The sequence below is a fragment of the Cygnus olor genome, chromosome 2 (assembly GCF_009769625.2).
Source record: "Cygnus olor isolate bCygOlo1 chromosome 2, bCygOlo1.pri.v2, whole genome shotgun sequence".
NCBI lineage: Eukaryota > Metazoa > Chordata > Aves > Anseriformes > Anatidae > Cygnus > Cygnus olor.
Genome location: NC_049170.1, coordinates 66,907,213 through 66,932,281, shown reverse-complemented (window position 1 = coordinate 66,932,281; position 25,069 = coordinate 66,907,213). Strand labels below are relative to the sequence as shown.

General features: G+C 41.3%; 1 protein-coding gene and 1 long non-coding RNA gene across 2 annotated transcripts in view; one reads left to right on the top strand and one right to left on the bottom strand.

The window, feature by feature from the left end:
- Positions 1-5,889, top strand: part of LOC121066408 (tubulin polymerization promoting protein) — a 56,361-nt gene extending 50,472 nt beyond the window's left edge. Inside the window, 1 exon segment of the mRNA XM_040549897.1 lies at positions 1,613-5,889. Coding sequence (XP_040405831.1) covers positions 1,613-1,807 — 195 coding nt within the window. The 3' untranslated portion in view covers positions 1,808-5,889.
- A 14,219-nt stretch (positions 5,890-20,108) lies between these two features.
- Positions 20,109-23,459, bottom strand: LOC121065594. The gene is made up of 5 exons (XR_005817175.1): positions 23,376-23,459; positions 22,709-22,777; positions 21,947-22,034; positions 20,735-21,017; positions 20,109-20,508 (listed from the first exon to the last, which is right to left on the bottom strand). It is a non-coding gene; the product is annotated as an uncharacterized LOC121065594 (long non-coding RNA).
- Positions 23,460-25,069: the final 1,610 nt, after the last annotated feature.

The window sequence follows — 25,069 nt, the reverse complement described above, 5'->3', positions numbered from 1 at the left end:
TAAAACAAGCAAACAAAAAGAAGAACAAAAACAACAACAACAACAACAAAACTTGCAAAGATTACTAACGTTGGTACTGTGTCTGAAATCTCCCAGAACATCTTGGCTACATAACAAATCTATGTGGCAAACTTTTCTAGGGAGAAATGCCATTAGATACTAAAAGGGTGTGCTTGAGGGAGCAAATAAAGAAAGCCATTCAGTTTCAATGAAGAATTAAGGAAGGATGATTACAGTTGACAGAGTTAGTGTAGCCCGGTAGACCATTGCAAAATGTATCCTGTTTGGGTAAGGAGTAATATTTGCATCTTACCTAACAGTCATCATTTGAGCATTTTTGGCAGTTAACCACTCCCAGTGCTCTGATTCTCTTCTACACAGAAGTACTGTTACTGAGTTACTGCTGAGTTAGCGATTATTTTGAAGAGCAGTACTGTTTCTTGAATAGCCAGCACCATGTTTTGCAGCTCTCCCATCAGAGAATTAGTAACTTACCACGAGTTGAGAAAAGATGTTTGATTTCTAAAAGAAGTGGTGTGGTGGATGTGGCTTCCATGGTGGACAAGCCTCAGTTACAGCGTTCATTTCCATTGTCTTGGTACAGATTTGAGCATGTTTTCCATGTATAGCATGAAAAGATATTCAAGCTACGGTGTTGTGTGGAAGAGCTTTGTGTAACTCTGAAAGCCTGTTTGTTAGGTGTCATTAATAAGTGCTTGTTTAATCCGAAGATGGGTAGAGGTGGAATGAAGTTTTTGATGGAAGATGCTCTGGGAAACTTTTTTACTTCACTACAAGGAAGTCATTTTTGTCTCCAAAATACACCCTAACATATGGTGGCATGCATAATGACACCCAAAGTGTATCAATATTCGTTCATGTCATCATCATTTCCACTAGGACACAAAAATCTTCTGTTTTCTTTTTTCTTTCAGTGCCCTTTTTCTCCTGATTTTCAAATGTAAACTTAATTTTTTCTCACTCCAACCATGCAGGCTAGCATGTTCCTGTATTGTTCTGTGACATACTGTTTTCATTCCATTTGAATAGTGACATTTTCTTTTTCTCAATGACCGCAAAACTCTAAGTAGCCTTATATGACTCCGTGGAAATAATGTAGGAGAAAGTTTTTGCACAAAGCCGCAGACGACTAATTTGGTAACACTGAAAGTAACTTTCAGTTCTTTTAGTTTTTTACTTCTGTCTTGACTCTAGTGTTTAGAATAAATTTAGTCTCTCTTAGCAAGGAATTCTACTTGTATTGGTTTGCTTATTGTACATTGGCGGAGCTGGGCTTTTATGCTTGGATGTTGAGCTAACAGGTTTTGAACATGGCAATTCCTGTCTTTAGTGTTTAAAACTTGATTGTTAATCAGAAGTATCTCATATTGAATGTCCCTTCAAAAACTTTTTGATATAAGTTGCACTTTTTTATTCTTGGCTATATTATTATTGTAATTCTATGTAATGGCAAGGAAAAATGTTTCCTTTTGCTGGAAGTGAGTAGATATTTACATAGTATCCATCATTAGCATCAGTACCATGTACAATGCCTGTACTGAAAGTAATATTCTGATGTGTGTTTTTGTGTGTCTTTTCTTTCTTCCAATAGAAAGCCATTTCATCTCCAACTGTATCACGCCTTACAGATACATCAAAATTCACGGGTTCTCACAAAGAGAGGTTTGATCCCAGTGGGAAAGGAAAAGGCAAAGCTGGCCGAGAAGATCTGGTGGATGCTTCAGGATATGTATCTGGCTATAAGCATGCAGGCACATATGATCATAAAGTACAAGGAAGCAAGTAAGACTGAGGGTTTACAACACAGATGGAGAAAGAGAGGGGGAAAGAGAATATATTTTTAAGAATGACATAGATGAATCCTATGTTTCAGTTGTTGTGAATGCTGAGACTATGTTGTCAAGAAGTTTTCAGGAACTGGAACTGATTTCAACATCTGCTGAGCTACTTGCAGCACAATGCCACTTCATTACATTCCTCATGCACACATTGGCAAAAATAACTCTATCAGTTAAAAAAAAAAAAGGCATAATTTTGTTCAGCGCTTTAGACAAAAAAGTCAAGAGCTGTTATATTACTCTTCGTCAATTTGAGCAAGAAATTTCAAACATTCCTAAATGTCCTGAGGATGTAGAAGAGAACCTCTTGAAAAGAGGCTCTTTCATAGCAGCATTTCTGAGAAGTATCCCATTATTTATGCAGATTGATTTGACTACTGTTTGTGGGCTTTTCCAAAAATGTCTTATGTGCAATCTGGAACTTTCCTGAAAAGATTCAGCAGTGTATTATTGCGTAATAAGTGGTTGTAATATAGAAGGTGCTACCATGTAAACTTCATACACCACTTATGAAAAATTGAAATAAGAAAAAGATCTATTCTGGGACAATACAGGTTCTAACATATTTATGTCAGCAGAAGGAGGTGGAGAATACCAACCCCTTACTTTCCTCCTGTCTATACTTTTTGCTTTGTTATTGTGGGTACTGTGTAGCATGGTACACCTGGCTGATTTGTATGAAGCTAATTTACTAACCTGAGAGGTGAGGAATAAGACATTACTAAGAAAGTCTACTAAAGCTTTTTGTAGTCTGTTTTCAAGTTTGTACTGCCTCACATTTGAAATGAAGGGGGCATTAAAATAATAATGCTTTAAAATATTGATTTTGACTAAACATTGCCGATCAATGCTAGTAAGTGAATGTTACTATGCACATATCCCCTTTAAGCTATAACATATGTAAAGAAGGTTATGACCCCCTGTATTAAGGACATTTAGTATTAATATTCATGTAATTAATTGCAGCTTGCACAGAAGAATATACTATTATACTTGTGCTACATGTTCTGTTAATTTTGTTTGAAGCCAAAGGACTTGATTCTCTGTTCAGTTGTGCTGCCTTATTTGGGAGTAATTTTATTGATGGGAATGGCTTTCCGTTGCTATAGAAGAACCAATTCCACACGCTTAAGGTACAGACGAATGTGACCTGCCTGTGGCCCAGATCGCCCAAACAGGTTAATAAGAATAAAAATCACTCTTTTTTATTTTCATTTTTATTTTTTGTAATATATATATGTATACATACACACATATACACACATATCTATGTACATGTATATGTACACACACATACACACACTGGTTAAAAGGGAGAGAAAAGGCTGGTCCAGTTTTCCACAAGAGCTGAAGAAGTACTCCAGTGTATTGCTCTGGTTCTATAAAATTATGAAAGACAATTTTTTGAGTGTTTAAATACAGCTCCTAGCTGGTTTGCTTTGCTTTCTTTTAAAAAGAGCTCAAGCACTGATTTTAATGTTTTACTGTGGATAAAGGTTAATAACTTCACTGTTTTCTTCCTACCATTATCAGCATCCCACTCAGAGTACATAAGATTCAGTGAGCTTCATGGTCTGTCACATGTCAAGAAACGACACCGACTTTGCATTACAGTATGAAACCTGTGCCAGAACCAAAGCACTTTGTACGGACCTGATGCAAAGTTGTATAAAATTTTCAGTGACATAGTAAACTTTGGATCAGGGCCTGAAAAGATGCTTTAGATAGCAATATTTTATTTTGAGGAACATGCTTTTTCTTCTTCTACTTTGCAGTTGGATAGTTTAAAAACACAATCATACAAATGCATGAAAAGAAATCATTCTGATATGACAGTGAAAAATTGAAGTTGTGGCTTGAAAGGTAATACTTTGGAAGGATTTTTCCCTTTTACTACACTTGATGTGGAAGATATGTAAGATAGAGGTTATGAACAAAAGCACCATATACGGTTTTGTATCAGTGGTTCAGCCACTTACTTAAGCTCTTACTTTCTCACTCATTTATGTGGGAAATTAAAAGCCTAAGTACTAGCGTGAATGTTAACCATATTTCTAAAAGTTCCAGGCCTGTTTGGGAATGAGGCAAAGTGGTGGTAACCCCTTTTGTTGTTTGTTCACCTGCTGTTCTCAGGACAGCAAGTACAGCTTGTAACGCAGAGATGATGGGAAGGGATATCTTGGGAGGTGGAGGAGAGTATACTCATCCTGTGTACCACTACTCTATGTAAATGGCATGCCTGAAGTGAGGACATGGTGTACCCAATAAGGTTTATACTCATCTCTGTTTTTTGGCCATCTAAACTCATTCCATCAAACTTTCCAGTCTGATTTCTCATCTGCAATGCTCTTGTCTATGAAAACCTATTATTCCTAATTACCTTTGCTGTCAGTGAACATACTATTGAGGTAGATGTGATCAGAAAGTTCAGGTAGCTTTTAGCAATAACTGCCTATAAGAACAAACTCAAATTGCACTGTTCATTTAAAATTAAACCCTTAAATACTATGATAGTACCCAGTCTTACCTGCATCTCTAGTCTGACTGTCGAACCTTTGCAAGATTGAGGACAAGAAATAAAAATCCTAAGGCAGAAGAATAATCTTATTAAAAATATATATATATGATTCAAAATGTGCAGAAGAAAAATGGGTTTTATTATTAGTGCTTGTTTAATAAATTTCTCACTCTCTGTGCTTTAGTTACTTGTTGAGAGTTTTCCAACAATCATATCTATATGGAAATTTCAGGAAAAAATATTGTCCTGCTCTTTATGGCTATCAAAGCTATCACAATAGTGTTACTGAATAACAGACATTAAAAAATATGGTTTTTTTCAACAGTCCTATATGAACAGTTGTGATTAGTTGTAATAAAGTATTTGGAAGACCAAAAGAAATGCTGAACATTGGACAATGGACAATATCTGGCCTGTTTGTGTTTTTGCATGTGTGTGTATGTGTGTTTTTAAAAACACACAATATTTCGTACCAATGACACAAGTATCTTTTTTACTTTAGGGAAAGGAGAGGGAAATTTTCAACCTACTCATATGTCACACCTTGTGTGTTTTATCAGCATAGTCCCCTTCAAAGATACTTTGGATTAAAATATGATATTTCCCCTGTATTTACTGACCTTACCTCAATTAAAATTCCTCTGGCAATTGTTTGAAATTATAGAATTCATGGGTTACCATTTCAGTCATGTTTTTCCTCTGTTGGCTGAGTTAATATCGTTTTCATGGCAGATGGAATTTGTTGGTAGGCCAGAACTAAACGGTAAATGACTACTATGGATTTGGCTTGCAAGTGAGAGGTATCGAGAGAAAGTGCTTGTGCATCCTTCTCCAAAACCAAAACTTTAAAGTAATTGTGTTATTTTTTTTCTTAAGTGATGTCAGTTAAAATAAACTTTCTTTGTGCCTGCATGTATGATAATTATCAGCTGTTCAAAATATAACCTTACCTTACAGTAATGCATGTATTTTGGGGGCATGTGTTTGTCATACATAAATAAGAATTCTGTTTGCACTCACCAAGAAACAAACCATTTGCTTTCATGATAAAATGTAATGTGTTGCACTAGTACATATCCTTTAAACTCTGTTGGCCTTGTGTGCGTGCTAAAATGACTGCACCTTTGTGTATATTGTTTGTAGTGTGAATATTATGTTCTGTCTGTTAGTTGGTAGTAGGTAATGTAATACACAGGACTTGTGCTGGTTTGTGTGTGTGTGGGTGCACATAGTTTTTGGATCCAGCTAAGTAACTAAACCATGTAAGTGCTGGCCTAAACCTTAAATCTTAAAAGGCAAAGCTCTAGTCCTGCAGCCTGAGCTGTTCAGCATGGCCAGTTGTCGGTAATGCTGCCATTCTACCTCCATAGCACAAAAGTACAGGTCTAGAATTTTTATGTTTTGACACATATGTCTACTCTGTTCCTACTTCTGGAGGAAAACACTCTTCAGTGATTCTAACATGAACTTATAATGGCAAGAAGAGTTCCTCCCTAGTGAGGAAGTAGAAAAGAAAGAGTCAACAGTTCCTCTGAGTGCTCCCAGGAGATAATTTAAAATTATGCCCTGCATGGGCCCTGTATTTTATTTTGTCCCAACTTTGTGAAGCAAGTTGACACTCACAATGTATGCACGCAGTTCTTCATCAGTCAGGTAAGTACAAAGTCATGGTATACTGGGGGCAGGAACAGGGAACAGGAGACTGTCATACAATGCCTGTGGACTTTTACAAAATGAAATACCTGAAGCATAATGACAAATTTCAAACTTCTGTGAAATTCTCAGTTTGGAGTGCATCAACTTGATACATGTGTACCACCTATATTTGGAGTTTTGCCCATAAAATAGCATTTAGACATCAAGTTATTAATTTTTTGCACCCAAGTGCCCATCTGGCTACCAGATATAAGCTGGAAATGAAGGACTGAGCTGTTCCTTTTAAGCGTTCAGAGTCCTAAAACTAGTGAGAGACCTTTAGTTGCATTCCTGCTTGCTCATTAAACTCAAAAACAGTGCTTTGTCTCAGCTAAGAATGGTGCCTCAGGAGACTAAAGAATATTGCAGGTAGATGCTCCAAATCTTAACTGTCTGAGCAATTTGTTTATCCAGATACAAATAACTGTTATATACTTTTTTTAAAAAATATTATTTATTTAATGTTTTCAGTATATTACCTGAGCTATATTGTTTCAAAATCTGTATAGAGATGGTGGATTTCACAAGTTTAAGATATAGCTGTTTTCTTATATTTCTCAGAAAACATTTAAATTTAGTTGTTTCATTCAAACTAATTGATCTAACTGATCGCCCACTGTAGGTAGACTTTGGCAAGAGCAAACCTGATAATAAGCAAAAGGAAAAAAAAAAAAAAAACACAAACCAACACAGTGTATTTGCTGAGTATTCTTGAAAGAGATTTACAATACTGATTGTCTGAAATGACTTAAAAGAAAAGTCTCCTTTGTAATCATGCGTGTGCAAATGTCCACTACTTTGAGGCATGTGAGACTACAGAAGAGATTTTTTGTTTTGTTGGTTTGGGATTTTTTTATACATTACATTTGCAAATTGACATTGAAGTGCCCCACGCAGTAATCTGACCTGATCTGGAAAGTTTTAAGCACCTACCACATTCCATTGCAGGTAAAGATACAATTAATTAATTTTCAAATATATTTATAAAGCTTCTCTTTTTGTGAGTAAAATTTCTGACACTTGAACAAAGTGTTTTTGTTGTAAGCAATTGTAGAGGCTTGCAAGATAACCCTCACCTAAGGGTAGTTTGCCCTTACCTTCAAATATCTTTATGCAAGATTTTTCTATGACTTCATACATTTTCAGTACAGGTCACAAACTTGAATAAAGTCACATCCAAGTTAATTAAAAATATAGTCCTAAAAATATACCATATGCTTCATCCATCTTTACATTTTAATCAGAAGCTATGTTGTTGTTGATCAACACAAAAAAGAATAAAGGAGGAATGACAATCTGTATCCCAACAATCATGAATTGTTTTAAGCTCCAGTTTACATCAGATGAGTTTCTGCATGGTTGCGTTTGCTCAAATGTTATTTTTAAACAAAGCAATGAAATAATGTGAAATAATGCAGCCTATGTTCTGCTGAGTTACGTTAATGCAACAGTAAAATGCTTTGTCAGTAATATTCATGCTAATACACACTACTTCTTTACAAAGGCTTGTGAAAGGGCAGTTAACCTGCAAACTATAAAAATCTGTTGGCAAACTACTTTTGTTAGCACTATATTGCATGAAATGGCAAGGTCATCAACAAAAACAAGTTACAGGATGCAATTAGTGTATTTATCTTTCTGCTGGGCTTAGAATATATCAGCTTTGGCAAACTATTGCAGTACAGAGGATGTCTGCATAATGCTTATAATACAAAGTAATTTGTCTTTATATTCTGTAAAGCAGAGAAATAGTTGATGTTGCATAAGTATATTGACGTTTATTCTTTGCAAGGTTTTATGCATCAGATTTAAACGTTGGAGGAGAAATATATTTATACAGAAGTATAATTTTTGAATCTTCAAAGCTGGTTTCTTCAGCCATGAACCATTTATTTATGCACATCATGCTTTATTCCTTTGCTAGATTGTTTATCTCTATGTGTTCCAACATACATTTCTTTTTTGGTTTAGATGGTTTGATTCTTTATTTTCACAAGTGTGGATGTGCATGCTGTCAGGACCTGATCATAAAGTGAAGAGGTGAAAGAAACTGTTTTGTCTTTGATTACCTAGATCACTAATAAAAATCTAACTGTTAAATAGTTGATATGTAGATGGATCTTGATATAGTCTTCCTTGGAGCACTGTCCAGCATGATAAAAACCAGTGAATTTTACTATTTCTTGCTTATTTTGATTTGTCTTTCATCTTGGGCCCCAAAAAATAGGAAGCCTCTGTGAGCTAATAGTTACCTGCAATATTTATAACTGTCAACATTGAAAACATTAAAGTTCAGCTGTACTAGCATACTGTGAAATTTCAACACAATTAAAACTTTACAAGATTACAACCTTACAAGTTTACTTTTTTCTTACCAATGTATCACTGAACCTTTTTTCATTATCACAAATGAACAACTTGAGCATAGAATTTCTTAATCTTAACTGTAATAGGTCACCATATGCTAAGCAAATATTTTTAACCACTTGATGAAGGGGTCACAGAATCACAGAACTACAGAATGTTAGGGATTGGGAAGAACCTTGAAAGATCATCTAGTCCAATCTCCCTGCTGGAGCAGGGTCCAGCCACTGTCCAGTGTAAAGTACACTGGGTAAAATTTTATCCCCACTGCAGTCACTGCTGGAATTCTAACTGGCATTAGCAAAAAGGGAGTCACCATTATGAAGGGGTTAATAGGCCTTGTAAACATGACAAGAAGTTATGGGGGGAGCACAACATTGATTCTCTATTTCCATATCTTTGTTTCTGTTAATTTAAAACTACTACTATTCAATCTTTAAAATAAATAAAAGAAACTTGAAAGGGGATCGTATACTACTAGCCTGTACTAGGTTTTTTTGTTTTGTTTTGTTTTGTTTTTGAGGAAAGAGAAACAAATTTATATATATATATATGCAATATATTTTTACACTGTTTATTAATGCTAAAAAGTATTAAATGTATCACATTATCAGTGTGAGTGTTAATAGCAATGTTCTGGATGTTTTAAACTTTTCAAAGTTGTGTTAAATTCTAAAAACACATTAACAATGGAAAAGGTACTTTGTCTACTATGTTATTGTCAAAGTTTTAAGGAAAAAGCTAAAGTACAGCAGTTATTTGAATAGCGCTTGAAAAGCTATAGTGAAATCCATATTGTAAACACCATTTTTTAAAGCATAGCTTCTCATAAAATATGTTACTGCTGTTGACTGTAAAATTTGTATCTTTAATTGGCAAAGTAATCAATAAATGTGTTACTACATCAGTTTCTGGTTTCCTCCAAGTAAATGGTGTTTGCAGTTAAACTCTGTTGCCAACAATTATTTTACAGTTTAGCTGTTAAGCAAATGGCTAATGAATGTACAAATTACATCAAAATGCTTTCCGAAAAGCCAGTTCCCTGGCTCTGAACAGAATAGGTTTCTTTTTTACAATTTCTTTTCCTACTTTTGAGTAAAGCTAGCCTTTACCATCATGGCTATACAGCAATCATACTAGAGTTATCAAAATGTAAAAGTGATCCACCAAATGAAAATTGTCAGAGACTAAACAATTTCTTCTTAGGTAGCTGTGTAACATAGATTGGACCTCCGTCTCAAAAGCTTGAGCTCACTCTCTCACATTCTGAATGTTCCAACACCTTTCCAGGGACAGAGGTGAGACTGACTGGCCTGTAGTTTCCCGGATCCTCCTTCTTGCCCTTCTTGAAGACTGGAGTGACATTGGCTATCCTCGAGCCTTCAAGAACCTCTCCTGTTCTCCAAGACCTTTCAAAGATGATAGAGAGCAGTTCGGCAATCACCTCCGCTAACTCCCTCAGCACACATGGATGCATCCCATCAGGGCCCATGGATTTATGTACGTTTATCCCACTCAGATGCTCCTGAACGACTCCCTCATCAACTGGGGAGAGATGTCCATCTCCCAGACTCTTTCTCTTCCCTCCAGGGTCCAGGAGTCCCGGGGGGGGGATGTCTTTGAAGCAAAGAAGGCATTCAGTATCTCTGCCTTCTCAGTGTCCCCCGTTACCAGGACACCCCCCTTGTTCAGCAGGGGACCCACATTATTTCCAGTCTTCCTTTTACTGCTTACGTACTTAAAAAAAAAAAAACTTCTTATTATCCTTTATCTCTTTTTCAAGCTCCATCTCCAGGTGGGCTTTAGCCTTCCTCATCACGTCCCTGCAGGCCCTGACAACACTCCTGTACTCCTCCCAAAAGGACAAGCCCTTTTTCCACATTTCGTAGTCCTTTCTCTTATTTTGATCTTGTCGATGAGCTCCTTGCTCATCCATGCAGGTCTCCTGCCCCCCTTCTCTGATTTCCTACTCTTAGGAATGCACCAATCCTGAGCTTGGAAGAAGTGCTGTTTAAGTGTGCTCAGCTCCCACAAGCAACCTTGCCTTCTAGCAGTCTAGCCCATGAGATACCCCTAAGTAGGTCCTGGAAGAGACTGAAGTTGGCTCTCCAAAAATCCAGGGTAGTAATCCTACTTTTTGCCTTACTTCTTCCACCAAGTTCCATCTTGAACTCCACCATCTCATGGTCACTGCATCCCAAGCTGCCCTCGACCTTCACATCCCTAACAAGCCCATCCCTGTCGGTAAGAACAAGGTCCAGAAACACCCCCCTGCCCCCCCCCCCCCCCATTGGCTCCTCCACCACCTGCGTCAGAAAATTATCTTCAATTATCTTCAGCGCATTGAAGGAACCGTTTGGATTGCGTGTGCCTGGCCGAGTTGCTTACCCAACAGATGTCTGGATAATTGAAGTCCCCCATGAGAACCAGCGCCCGGGATCGCAAGGCTACTTCCAGCTGCTTGTAGAAGGCCTTGTCGAATTCCTCCTCCTGATCTGGTGACCTGTAGCACACCCCCACAACAGTGTCACCCATACCAGCCCGCCCCTTAATTCTCACCCACAAGCTCTCCACTCCTTCTTCACCGCCCCCCAGGTGGAGCTGGGTACATTCTAGTTCCTCCCTCATATAAAAGGCATCTCCTCCCCCTCACTTCCCCAGCCTGTCTTTCCTAAAAAGGACATAGCTCTCCATGAGAGCATTCCAGTCATGTGCGCTGTCTCACCAAGGCGTTTTTTGGGCATTTGGTGACAATACATTTTCATGCATGTTCAGGCATCTTGTGACAAACATTTTCACGTTTTTGTCATATCGTGACAACACACGTGTTGACACGCACTCTCATGTATTGTGACAAAAAGCATTTTGAAGCGTTTTCAGGCATTTCGTTGCTACATGTGTTCAAACATTGTGACAAAACACATTTTCATGCACTTTCACGCATGGAATGAAAACATGTGCGTTCATGTCTGTTCACCCATGCTCAGCTATGTTGTGAAGAAAGGCATTTAAATGCTTCTTCTGGAATTTGGTGACAACATCTGCGTTCACCTCTGTTGTTATGAAATGCATTTTCAAGCGTTTTCGGTCATACGGTGACGACATGGCGTGTTCACAAGTGCTAACGTTTGGTGAGAAAATGCATTTCCACGCATTCTTAGGTTATTTGGTGACAATGTCTTCACGTGTGTGCTGACAAAAATGTATTTTTACAACTGTTCAGTCATGTAGTGATGAAACGCATTTTCACGCGTTTGCAGGCATTTAATTACAACAGGCATGTTCATGCGTGTTCCCATGTTTGGTGACGAAACACATTTCCACGCATTTTTCAGGTATTGGGTGACAACACACATATTCACGTGTGTTCAACCGTGTTGTAAAGAAACACATTTTCACGTGTTTTCAATCACGTGACAACAGATGCATTCACACATGTTGTGATGAAGTGCATTTCCAAGAGTTTTCTATCATAAGGTGACAACATCTGTGTTCACGTTTGGTGACGAAACGCATTTTTACACCTGCTTAGCCATGTTGTGATGAATCCCATTTTCAAGTTTTTTCAGTGATTTGGTTTCAAAACGTGTGTTCACTCCTGTTCAACCGTGTTGTGACGAAACACATGTTCATGTGTTTTTGGTCATATGTTGACAACACGCGTGTTCACATGTGCTCTCCTGTTGTGATGAAATACATTTTTATGCCTGTTTAGCCAGATGGTGAGCAAACGCATTTTCTCATGTTTTCAGGCATAGAGTGACAACACGCATGTTCATGTGTGTTCACACGTGTTCAGGCATGTTGTGACGAAATGCATTTTCAAGAGTTTTCTGTCATAATTTGACAACACACATGTTTAAGTGTTCAGTGATAAAACGCTTTTCCAAGCGTTTTTTCAGGTATTTGGTGACAACACGTGTTGACACATGCTCACTTGTGTTGTGATGAAACTCATTTTCACGCTTTTTTTTTCCAGGTATTTGTGACAACACCCGTGTTTATGTGTGTTCAGGCATGTTGTGATGAAATGCATTTTCAAGTGTTTTCCGTCATATGGTGACAACACGCGTGTTCATGTCTTTGGTGACAAAATGCATTTTCACGCCTCTTCAGGCATGTTGTGACCAAACGCATTTCCATGCATTTTCAGGCATTTGGTGACAACATTCGTGTTCACGCACATTGTGACAAAATGCATTTTCACGCTTTTTGTGACAGCATGCATTTATGATTTGAGGGCTTTGATGATAACATGCATGTTCACGTGTGTTGCAACAAGATGCGTTTTCGCGTATTTTCAGGTGTTTGTTGACAACATGCCAGGCGTGGACACGTCTGAACATGCGTGTTGTGACAATACGCAATTTCATGTGTTTTTAGGGGTTTGGCAACAACATGCATGCTCACTCGTGTTCACACACATTCAGCCTATGGAAGCAACATGTGGTCTCATGTGGAGGTTTGTGGCTGCAACATGCCTGATCACGTATGTGGCAGCAACACGTGTTCACATGTGTGGAGCCATTTGGTGGCAAGATGTGTTTACATGTGTAGAGGTGTGTATTGGGAACACTCATGTTCTCACGTTCTGCTGTGTGATGGCCACGTGCCTGTTCATGGATATGTCAGCAACACGATTCCACCTGTGGCAGTAACACAAGTGTCCATTTTCACACGTGTTCAGGCATTGGTGACAACATGCGTGTTCACGTGTATTCAGGCATATTGTGAACATGTGTATTGTCATCAAAGTCCTGAAATTATAAACACGTGTTGTCACCATATGCCTGAAAATGTCTACTCGAGTTTCATCGCAACACGCGTAAACATGTGTGAACACACCTGTTGTCACCAAATGCCTAACAACATGTGAAGATGTTTTTTCTTTGTAATAAACAGGAATAGAACAGGAAACTACAGAGATACTGTAAAACAGGATCAGCACAGTCATAGCTTTTGTAGTCCAAACACCCAGTGAGGGCTTGATAAGCCCTCAAAAAAATAAAAAGGAGTAATGTGTATTACAAGTCTTTTCTTCAGTGTCACTGAGTTCTTTTCCATTCCTCTTAACTTTAAAATAATTATAAATCAAATTCTAGTGGCGAACATCAAACGTGTTTGTACTTGTTTGTGGTAACGGTACAGATGCATGTCAAGTTTATGGTTGGCACGTCTCTCCACCCTAAGAAACCCATCTACTTTTATTTTTCTGAAAAAAAAAAAAATTGTTCCATCATCCCGCCAGGCAGTAGGTGGGGACCTAGGCCAAGAGGGGGAATGGAAGCAGGTTCCTGCTCGGAGTGGTACGTGAGTCCTGTCCCTGCCCACCTCACCTTCCCATCTACCCTTATAATAACAGGTATGAAGCTCTGGAACATGACAGTCAAAACAACGATGTAGACGAAAGACCGTCCCAGTTAGAGAGGGTGCCTAAGGCAAGGTAACCTACCCCACGCATTGCTACATCTTCTGTCAAGAAAGAAAGAAGGGTTATCATCATGGGGGACTCTCTTCTGAAAGGGACAGAGGGCCCAATATGCTGACTGGATGCAACCCACAGGAAAGTTTGTTGCCTCCTTGGGGCTCGGGTGAGAGACATTGCTAAGAAAGTCACTCGCCCGGTGCAGCCCACCGACTACTACCCATTACTGGTCTTTCAGGCTGGTAATGACGAGGTAGCAAGGAGAAGTCCAAGAGCAATCAAAAGGGACTTCAGGGCTTTAGGGCGACTAGTTAAAAGTTCAGGGACACAGGTTGTGTTTGCCTCTGTCCTTCCAATAGGGGGGAACAATGTTGACAAGCAGACTCATCACATTAATACGTGGCTTCAGGACTGGTGCAACCGGCAGACCTTTGGGTTTGTTGATCACGGGAAAGTCTACGTGACACTGGGCCTGCTGGCACCAGATGGGATGCGCCTCTCTCAGAGAGGGAAAAGGATTTTTGCTCAGGAGTTGGCAGGACTGATAGGTAGGGCTTTAAACTACAGTCGAAGGTGGAAAGGGATAAAACCAGGCACACCAGTGATAAGCTAAGGGATGGTGAGCTAGAATCAGAGGGACTGTGTTCTAGTGAGGTCCTTCAGTCTGCTCCACAAGGTGCTGCGTGCAGGGACGCATATTTGAAGTGCTTCTACACACACGCAGTATGAGGAATAAAATGGATGAGCTAGAAATCTTGGCCCAGTCCCACAGCTATGATGTCATCGGCATAAGCAAAACCTGGTGGGATGAGTCCTGTGGCTGGCGTGTTGCAATAGTTGCTTACAGGCTCTTCAAGAGGGACAGGCAGAGTAAGCAAGGTGGGGGGATGGCGATGTACGTGAAGCAGGGGCTGGACTGCGTGGAACTTCAAGTTGGCGATGGCAAAGTTGAGAACCTCTGGGTAAAGACTGAGGGACGAACAAATAAAGGGGATGTTGTTGTGAGAGTCTATTACAGACCACCCGGCCAGGACGACAACGCTGATGAATTATTATTTGCGGAACTAAGAGATGCCTTGAGATCAACTCCCCTTGTCCTTATGGGGGACTTCAACATGCCAGATGTCAACTGGGATCACCACATGGCCGACACGAGCAAGTCCAGGAGGTTCATAAAGCACCTAGATGATAACTTCTTGGTGCAGGTGCTAAGGGAGCCAAGTAAGAAAGGTGCCCTCCTAGATCTGTTGCTGGAGAACAGAGTGGGTCTTGTGGGGGACGTGGCAATTGGCGGCCGTCTCTGCCATAGTGACCATGAAGTGGATGAGTTTAAAATTTATGGCGACAGAAGGAAAACTGCCACCAAAACTTCAGCCCTGGATATGGGGAAAGCAGACTTCAGGCTGATCAGGGAACTACTCAGCAAGGTCCCCTGGGAAACTGCTTTTGAAGGCACTGGCATCCATCAGGGCTGGTCAGTCTTTAAGCATTGCCTCCTAAAAGCACAGGACCAGGCAATTCCAAAATATCGGAAGTCAAGCAGGCAGGGCAGAATGCCAGCCTGGCTGACCAGGGATCTTCTACTGGAGCTTACGTGAAAAGAGAAAATGTATGGCTGCTGGAAGGAGGGTCAGGTGACGTGGAAGGAATACAGGGGCACTGTTTGCGTTTGTAGGGAGAAAATTTGTGTGGCCAAAGCCCAACTAGAGTTGAAGCTGGTCAAGTCCATGGGAGACAATAAAAAGGGTTTTTTTTAGATATGTGAACAGAAAAAGGAGGACCAAAGAAAACGTAGGTTGATGGGGAAGGTCACCTCACAGACAAGGACATAGGCAAAGCAGAGACGTTTAATGCCTTCTTCGCCTCCATCTTCAATACTGATGATGGGCTTTGGGACCCAGGGTGCCCTGAGCTGGAGGACCATGACGGTGGGAATGATAAACTCCCAACCGACCCTGAATGTGTGCAGTATTTGCTGCTGCACCTGGATCCATACAAGTCCATGGGTCCGGATGGGATTCATCCTAGGGTGCTTAAAGAGCTGGCTGACGTCATCATGGGACCTCTCTGAATTATTTTTCAACAGTCTTGGGAATCTGGAGAGGTCCCAGTAGACTGGAAGCTGACAAATGTTGTGCCAATTTTCAAGAAGGGCTAAAAGAAGACCCTAGCAATTACAGGCCTGTCAGTCTCACGTCAGTGCCTGGTAAAATTATGGAGAAGATAATCCTTGAAGTTATTGAAGCGCACCTGGGGGACAATGCAGTCATTGGTCCCAGCCAACATGGGTTCATGAGGGGTAGGTCCTGCCTAACAAATTTAATTTCCTTTTATGATAAGATCACCCATCTAGTCGATCAAGGGAAACCAGCTGATGTGATCTTTTTGGACTTCAGCAAAGCTTTTGACAGGGTTTCCCATAGGATCCTACTGGACAAAATGTCCAGCATACAGCTAGACAAAAACATCATGCGATGGGTGAGCAATTGGCTGACGGGCAGGGCTCAAAGGGTTGTGGTAAATGCGGCCACATCAGACTGGTGGATGGTCACTAGTGGGGTCCCCCAAGGCTCCATTTTAGGGCCAGTCCTCTTCCATGTTTTTATAAACGATTTGGATGTAGGACTAGAAGGTGTTTTGAGCAAATTTGCCGACGACACCAAACTTGGAGGAGTTCTTGACTCTGCTGAGGGTGGAAAGGCCTTGCAGAGAGATCTGGACAGATTGGAGAGCTGGGCAATCATCAACCGCATGAAGTTTAACAAGAGCAAGTGCCAGGTCCTGCACCTGGGATGGGGCAACCCTGGCTATACATAGACTGGGCAACAAGATGCTGGAGAGCAGCCCCACAGAGAGGGATCTGGGAGTTGTGGTTGACAGCAAGTTAAATATGAGCCAGCACTGTGCCCTGGCGGCCAGGAGGGCCAACCGTATCCTGGGGTGCATCAAGCACGGCATCGCTAGTTGGTCGAGGGAAGTGATTGTCCCGCTCTACTCTGCGCTGGTGCGGCCTCACCTCGAGTACTGTGTGCAGTTCTGGGCACCACAGTACAAAAAGGACGTTAAACTGTTGGAGAGCATCCAGAGGAGGGCAATGAAGATGGTGAAGGGACTAGAGGGGAAGACGTATGAGGAGCGGCTGAGGTCACTTGGCCTGTTCAGCCTGGAGAAGAGAAGGCTGAGGGGAGACCTCATCGCAGTCTACAGCTTCCTCGTGAGGGGGAGTGGAGGGGCAGGCGCCGATCTATTCTCCTTAATCACCAGTGATAGGACCCACAGGAATGGTGTCAAGCTGAGACAGGGGAGGTTTAGGCTAGATATCAGGAAGAGGTTCTTCACCAAGAGGGTGATCGCACACTGGAACAGGCTCCCCAGGGAAGTAGTCACTGCACCAAGCCTGTCTGAATTTAAGAAGCGTTTGGACTGTGCACTTAGTCACATGGTCTAAAATTTTGGGTAGACGTGTGGTGCCAGGAGTTGGACTAGATGATCCTTACGGGTCCCTTCCAACTTGGGATATTCTATGATTCTATGAAAACTTAATGCCACCATGTGAGAACTCATATTTTGGTACTGCAAATCTTTGATTCCAACTTTGCAAAGTGAAGCCTGTACTGGGGGATTCATTCACTAGGTTAATCACAGTGACTTCAGTGATTTAAGCTACGATGGGCTTGAAATGTTTCCCGCCCAGAGAAAAAGAACAGGATTAACACAGTAAACCAAGGCTGCAAACCATTAATGTTCCAGAGACGGGAAAGAAGGGATGTTTTTGTAGATGATGGGGCAGTTAGTCCAACAGCAGCTGCCTTGGTGCAGTTCAACAAGCAGAAGGCTCAGACTCACCTTCTGCTCACCTAACCTCTGGCAGTCCCTGCAGGAGGGAGGCACTACCCAGCTTCCCTTCACCACACTAAGTTTAGCGGAAAATACTGACATGACCATGCAAAAACATCACACTGCCGGTGCACGCCGAACGAAGACGTGACAGCAGGGGTGGGGCTGAAGGAAAAGTGGCCAGCCCCTTGACTTCTACACAGAACTGAGAGAGGGAGTTAAGAGAATCTTATCAAGTAGAGATAGAGCGCTGACGTCATTAAACTAGGATGCTACTTAGTGTCTTTGCTAACTATGGTGCATTGTGCAAATTAACTAAAGCAAAAAGCCTTGGGCCCCTTACCAAGGTCAGTCTCCTAATAAGAGTGTGAGCCTATTTTAAGAAGCTGGTAGAAACTGGTCCTGCGGATGGACAAGAGCCAAGGAGCAACTGAGTCTGCGCAAAGACAAGAGTCATCAGTCTTCATCCCCATGACCCCTGACGACCACCACCAGTATACACTGCGCAAGCGCAGATGGGAGAAGTTTATGGAAATGACTCCTTGGAACTAATTTTAATATGAAGCGGGGACAGGTTATGAATATGTATAGGCACATTGTGAAACTTCACGCATATGTAACTCTTTGCTGCATATAACCATGGCAAGTTGCCACGCCATGTGCGCACGACTTTGGTGGGACTACCCCCCGTGCTGCCCAGCGCTGAATAAACATACCTACTTTACAATTTTATTGATTCTGGAGTCCATTTTCCACAAATCAGAACCGAGGGTAACCAGTACGCTGGAGGCACTCAGAAGGGGAAGTCGGCATGGTGGCATCCTCCTCCTCCTCTTTCTCTTCTTCCTCCCCTTCCTCCTGCTCCTCTTCTTCTTCCTCCGCTTCCTCCTGCTCCTCCTCTTCTTCTTCCCCTGCTTCCTTCACCCCCCCCACCCCCCCAGCCTTCCCTCTCTCCCGGCCCTGCCCCGAGGCCCGCGGGCGGCCTCCCCGAGGCGAGGCAGGTCGTGCCGTGCCGTACCTGAGGAGGGTGTCGAGGCAGGCATCGTGCTTGTCGAGCGGGCAGCCCAGCGCGCTCTTGCGGAGCTTACTGAGCTCCTCGGCGGCACGGCAATGCTCGGCCTGCGCGTCACCACCCAGGTAGCTCTGCTGGATGAACTTGCACAGCGGCTTGGCCAAGTCTCCGAGACCTTCTTCAGCTCCACCGAGATGAAGTTCGTCATGGCCAGGTAGCTCGGGGGGGGGGGGGGGGGGGAGGGGGGGAGGGGGTGGGGCTGGGGGGGGGGGTGGGGTGGGGGGGGGGGGGGGGGCGGGGAGGGGAGGGGAGGAGTGGGGAGGGGAGGGGAGGGGAACGCAGCCCAAGGCGACTCCGACTCCTACTCCTGTTGCTGCCCCCGCACTTCCGGGATTGCCGCAAGCGCTCCGGACGCAGCGTGGGCACGCACGCACGCACTCGCGTACGCAGCCCTCCCCCCTATCCCCCCGCGGATCTTCCCCGCCCCCGCTTCCAACCGCCGCCGGGATGAGGGGAGGGATGGGGTTATATGTACAACTCGCGCTGAAAATTGTCTTTTTAAATAAATTAATACATTAGTTCTCTGTGCTGGAATCGCTCCAAAAGGGTCGTGGGATCACTCATTAAAAAAAAAATAATTCATCAAAGGGCGCTGGAAGCACTTGTCAAAAGGGTGGTGGAGGTGGGGAAGGGACGGGAGCACCTCTGCTGTGAGGGGAGGCTGAGAGAAGGGGGCTGCTCTGTCTGGGGGAAAGGAGGCTCAGGGGACTCTCATACATGTCTATAAATACCTCCAAGGGGATCTCATCAATATCTGTAAATACTTGAAAGGAGGGTGCAAAGAGGATGGAGCCAGGCTCTTGTCAGTGGTGCCCAGTGCCAGGACAAGAGGCAATAGGCACAAAGTGGAGCAAAGAAGGTTCCTCTGAACATCGGGAAACACTTTTTCACTGTGCAGGTGACAGAGCATTGGCACAAGCTGCCCAGAGAGGTTGTGGAGCCTCCTCCTTGAAGATCTTCAAAAGCTGTCTGGACATGGTCCTGGGCAAGCAGCTCCAGGTGTCCCTGCTTGAGCAGGGAGTTTGGACATGGTGGCCTCCGGAGGCCCCTTCCCACCTCAAACCATCAGCAGTTCCATGAAATCTCTCCCCTGGTGTTAAAGGACATTTTCACGTGTTTCTGTGGCTGAGGATATGTCATGCACATTGTGCTAGCTTTCTGCTGAATCAGCCCTGTGTGGCTCAAATACGCAAGGCAGGCAGACCATGAGGCTTGCTCGAATGACGGCTGAAAAGGAATGTTTGATCTTTTTTCTTGTTCCCCGTTTCTTGTTTCAGACAGCTAAAGTTGTGAGCCTTCTATTTTCTTACTGCTTAAGCCATGAGTGATGATACCATAAAAGGGAATGGTAAAAGTATTTTTAAAATGGGGTTAAAGGTTTTGCTCTGCATCTCACATTTTGCTACAAACTGATCACGAGTTCTGCTATAAAATCAGTGATTGTTTCCTATTTGGAGGTGAACTACGCCAAGGAGGGTGACCTTCTTTGTTATCTGATGAATGTCAGAGAAAGAGGGTAGAGCCTGGGAAGTCTGCCCTAGCTGCTGCTGTTGCCACTGTTGCCACTGGGACAGGCAGCTCCTCCAGCATTAGCAGCTGCTGTATGCAATCCAGAGCTGCAGGTCACTGGCATAGGGGAGGAGGAGATGAAGTCATCTTCCTGCTGCTGCTTGCACGGGCCTGAGTGGTGAGCCAGTTATTCACAGCCTTGCCACCTTGCTTCTGCCGCAAACCTTTACTGCATTCACAAAATAAATAAATAAATAAAAATAAAAATATATGTTAACATATGTTATATCTGGTGTATATTTATATATATGTGTTGGTGCCCCACACAAAGTAAACGCCTCAATCAATTTCTCATAGCTGAATCCAAAACACATAGTAGTTGACTTGATTTTACATTTAAAAAAAAAAAAAAGGAATTTTATCATACAATGAATACAGAAAGTAAGCTGTCCCACCTTAGTCATATCTTGGTATGTGACTTCCTCACTGCTTTTTTCCCCCAGGTTTTATTGCCCCATAAGCATTCAGTCTCTGCACTTGTAAGCATTCAGTCTCTGAGCCTGAGTCAGACTTGACCTGACGGCATTTTCCAGTCCCAGGGAACACCTCCATCCTCACAAGCTCAGATCCTGATCAGCCTCAAGATAGAGTCAGCCGGGCTGTTGCCTCCCTGTTTCCAGCATCAACACCTTATGGGGTATAGTTAGGCTACACATCCATTACACAATGCACAGCTACCTATATATGGGAGACAGAGGCCATTAATACTTCCCAGCGTAACAGTCATAAACACGGAAAGGGTGTGAACAGGGAAGGGCAAAAACTGCAGCCATGAGATCATAGTTTTACTTTGGAGCCCCGGTGACCTTTAGAAGATGTTGCTTAACACATTCAACCACTGGTATTTTGCATTCCTAAACCATCCACCAACACAGCACAGAAATTTCACTTTGTTTCCGAGTAAGTTACCAGAATTTCAAACATACAGGTAATTTGCTTCTTTCCTATGGATTTCTTGTCAGTAGTAGTCCCCTAATGCACTTGTTCTCATTATTACAATCATTATAAGCTTTAATGACTTGTCTCCTTGTTACCTCTGACCAGTTAAGTACTATTTCCCAATTTAGTGTGAAGAAGCCACATTGTCAGTAGTTAGCAGTGCAGGGTGCATAATCTACATCTTCTGACTCAGAGTCCTGTGCTTTAAACAACAGACCATACTTCTTTCTTCAACAGATTTATGCTAGTGTCTAAAGGAACCAGTTTAAAATGGCTTTCCTCTAAAATGTTTGAAATAATGCAGCATAAACAAGTTAGCTGTATTTAAGTACTACCAAGGTCACTGATATATTTAATTTTGGTGTAGACAGATGCCTCCTGGGAGGCGTGGCCACCTCAAGTGCCTTACTAACTGCCACAGTCCTAACACTGTGCTGGGGCCTGTGCAGGGTGCACCCGGTCATGTCTGAGCTCAGAACTAGGAGATAGACACAGACTGCTAGCTTTTGGTCAAAGGGAATGTTCCTTTTGAGAGGATAAATTTCTTAGTCAGACCTCTCAAGTCTTAATAATTTTTCTACCACACTCAAGAGCTGTCAATGAAATGTCTCCATAATCAGGACATGGAAACATTCCTACCCTTTCCTTCAAATTCAACACTCCTTTACCTTTTATGTCAAAATGTAGAGGATCAGTCCCATTTTTCCTGAATTTTGATTTATTAGGGTTTTATATTTCTCAAAGGTGAGGAGAGACCTGAAACAGAAGATAAACTGATAGCAAACTGTCAGGCAGAGGCCATGCTCGTTGTTGTGCTTGCAGAGCCATCCATGTTCACAAGAACACTCTAAATACCACCCTCCTGCTGTTCCAGCACTGAATAAGAAAAACACATCTTCAGTCTAAATTCCAAGTGTGATAGAGGTCAGGAAGAAGTCAGAGAATGGAGGACAGGGAAAACAGGTCTAAATCAGTACTGTCAGTGCTCTCACTTAGGCTAAACGTTGTATCATGGTGATTCCAATAAAGTTGCATTTCAAGCACAAACTAAATAAAGGTAATAAGTACGTCTTTTACTTGAAGAGAGAGTGCTGGCATAATGAAATAGAATAAGAAGAGCATCAAATGTGTAGCTGGTGGCAAGGAAAAGAAGCTAGTGGATGAAATAAATATCAAGCAGGAGCAAAAGCAGGCATCAGAGAAGCAACCGTTTGAAGATAGGGGTGAAGTAATATTAACTTAGATCAGATATGAAAGACAGAGAGGTTATGCAAGGCCTGGAAATTGTTGACCTAGGTAAATAATTTTACATGATGCATTGTAGATGGTCTAGAGTGGAGCAAGCAGGGAATCCAACCAGCATTAATACAGTATTTTCCGTAAGTGGTTACAAAAATATTAGCTACTAGGCCAATTAGAGTGCAGCTTACCTAGAATTTTCTTCAGGTCTCAGCAGGCTTCAGAAATATGCCATATTACCAATCACATAACAATAGCACCTGTGTTTGTTAGTCAAGTACACCACATTAACAAGAAGAAATAGTTTTTAACTGTCCTACATCATGTTATGTGGTATTGGGTCCTCATAATAAGCACCAAAATCATTGCTAAATTATATATCCTATTAAAAATTTGTGGTAAAATTATGTTCCACTCAAAAGATTTATAATCCTATATTTTTAAAACATGGTTATCTTTTCCTGCTTACACTATTCATATCACTGTGGTTTTAGAAGATTTACAAAGCAGAACAGCTTGTAGAAGACAGCAGCAACATACATTACTAAATAGTTGAGAGGCTATTAAAACATCTCACAGAAGCTGAAGGTCAGGATTAGCACAAGACATGTCAATATAAGCATAAAATGCTTCTTGCAATGCATTGAATAAAACTGCTTTCTGTTTACTTATATCGTCATAGTCCTATATACTTTATACTAAGCTAAAGTCACACTCTGCCTCCAGATACACACTTTCTACTTAAAAAGATGAAATGTTTGCATAAGAAATTATCTCGATACCAGGCAAAGCATAAATGTGCACTGCTATAGATACACTGATACAAGTCAGTATATCTGTGTTTGTGAAGACACTTACCTTGAGGGGCAGTTATGCATAAGGAGAGGCAATATCATTGTGATTTGATGCTGGACATATGCACAGCCATTTACTGAGTCCAACCTTCCATATCATTTTCTGAAAAATCCAAAGTCATGCATGGTTATTTGACTTAGACTTTGGCCTGAAAACTCTGTAGCCAACACTTTGGTGCGGTGTTTATGGTGTGTGGTTTGAAAAATGTCCACAGCCTTCCTCTGAAAGTTTGTTGAAAGAAGGAAAAAGATTTGTTCTATCTTTGTTCAGCATTGAAGTGTTGATGTTACTCAGTAAACTGTTAATTCAATTTTGCATATGTAAATTACATATTTTAAAATAATTTTTACCCCTAGGTATGTAAAACAAGGTACCTGTCGTATTGCTTTAGAAGCAGGTGAAAAATCAAATGTCTGCTTTTTGTGATAATGGGCTAAATTTTGCATTACATTGCACTTATTTTTGCTATGAACATTTCCTTGAACTGTCATAGGATTTCAGAACCCCAACAGGAGATGGATAGCATTCTTATGTTATCACATCTTTAATTAAAAGTTAAAAGAATAAAGGATTAATGACCTCAAAACAGAAGCTCTTCCAATACATCATTCCCCTAACTGTGCTGTGGTTTTACTGCTTCCAATTTTAAAATAAGAAACAAATTAAAATTAAATATGTTTTTTAATTCATGCCAGAATAGAGACAAGTTTTTGATTTTACAAATTGCTCTTACAAACTTGGCCAATTAAGCTGCCCCTTAAGATCTGAAAGCCAGAAAGTTTTCACTTAAATCTTTTTAATTTTTCAATTAAAAATTAAGTCAATAATGGGAAGTAAGAAAATAGATGACAGATAGCTGGGTAACTTTCAATCTCTTAATTATTGCAATACAGGGTGTACCTAAAGCGACAACTTTGTTTTATTCATAGTAAAATATTGCTTTATTTAAAGGATTTTATTTAACATTTTATAAAAAAAATTGTCTGAATACATGATCAATCCAATTCAAATATTTTTGCATCAAAGTAGCCTTGAAAGAAGCAGAAAATAGTATTTTCCTTTGTTGGTGTTTTACAACGTGTGATTAAATTTTTATTGTTTTTGCCTGTATATTTAATGAAAAAAAATGCCTTTTCCTGTTTATGACATAACAAGTACAAAGTTAGACTAGAAAACTCCATGTTTAATTTGAAGACTAGGAGGTTTATTACATTGAAGATATGAAAGAAATTACATCTGCTTAATTGAGGAAGATCCTTTATAAGTCATCTTTCACTTAGCGTTTATTTTAATAGTATTTTCTATTTGAAGTATTTCTTATGCTGAAACATAAAATATTCAATTAGAAATCACTTCACATAGCTTGAAATAGGTCTGGAATGGACGTAGGTAATTAGGCAGTCAGTCATTATACAGCATCATGTGTGCTAGCATAGAGAGATCACATCTTGCTATGTGGAGCAAGTGAGACGGTAAATAAGATCTTGACAGAAATACCTTCACTTGAAGTTCACCCAAAAAGCACTGCTGAAATTTGGTTCTTTGATTGTAAGGTCTTTTATGGCGAGTGGGGGGTTTGACACCGCTAAGCTGTACACTAGCCCTCTGTACAGACAGCGAAGGATTATATTTTCAGCACTTCAAGTAGGGAAGAGCCTGTAGTAAGTCGCAGTCCAAATATCGACAAGTCCCTCACT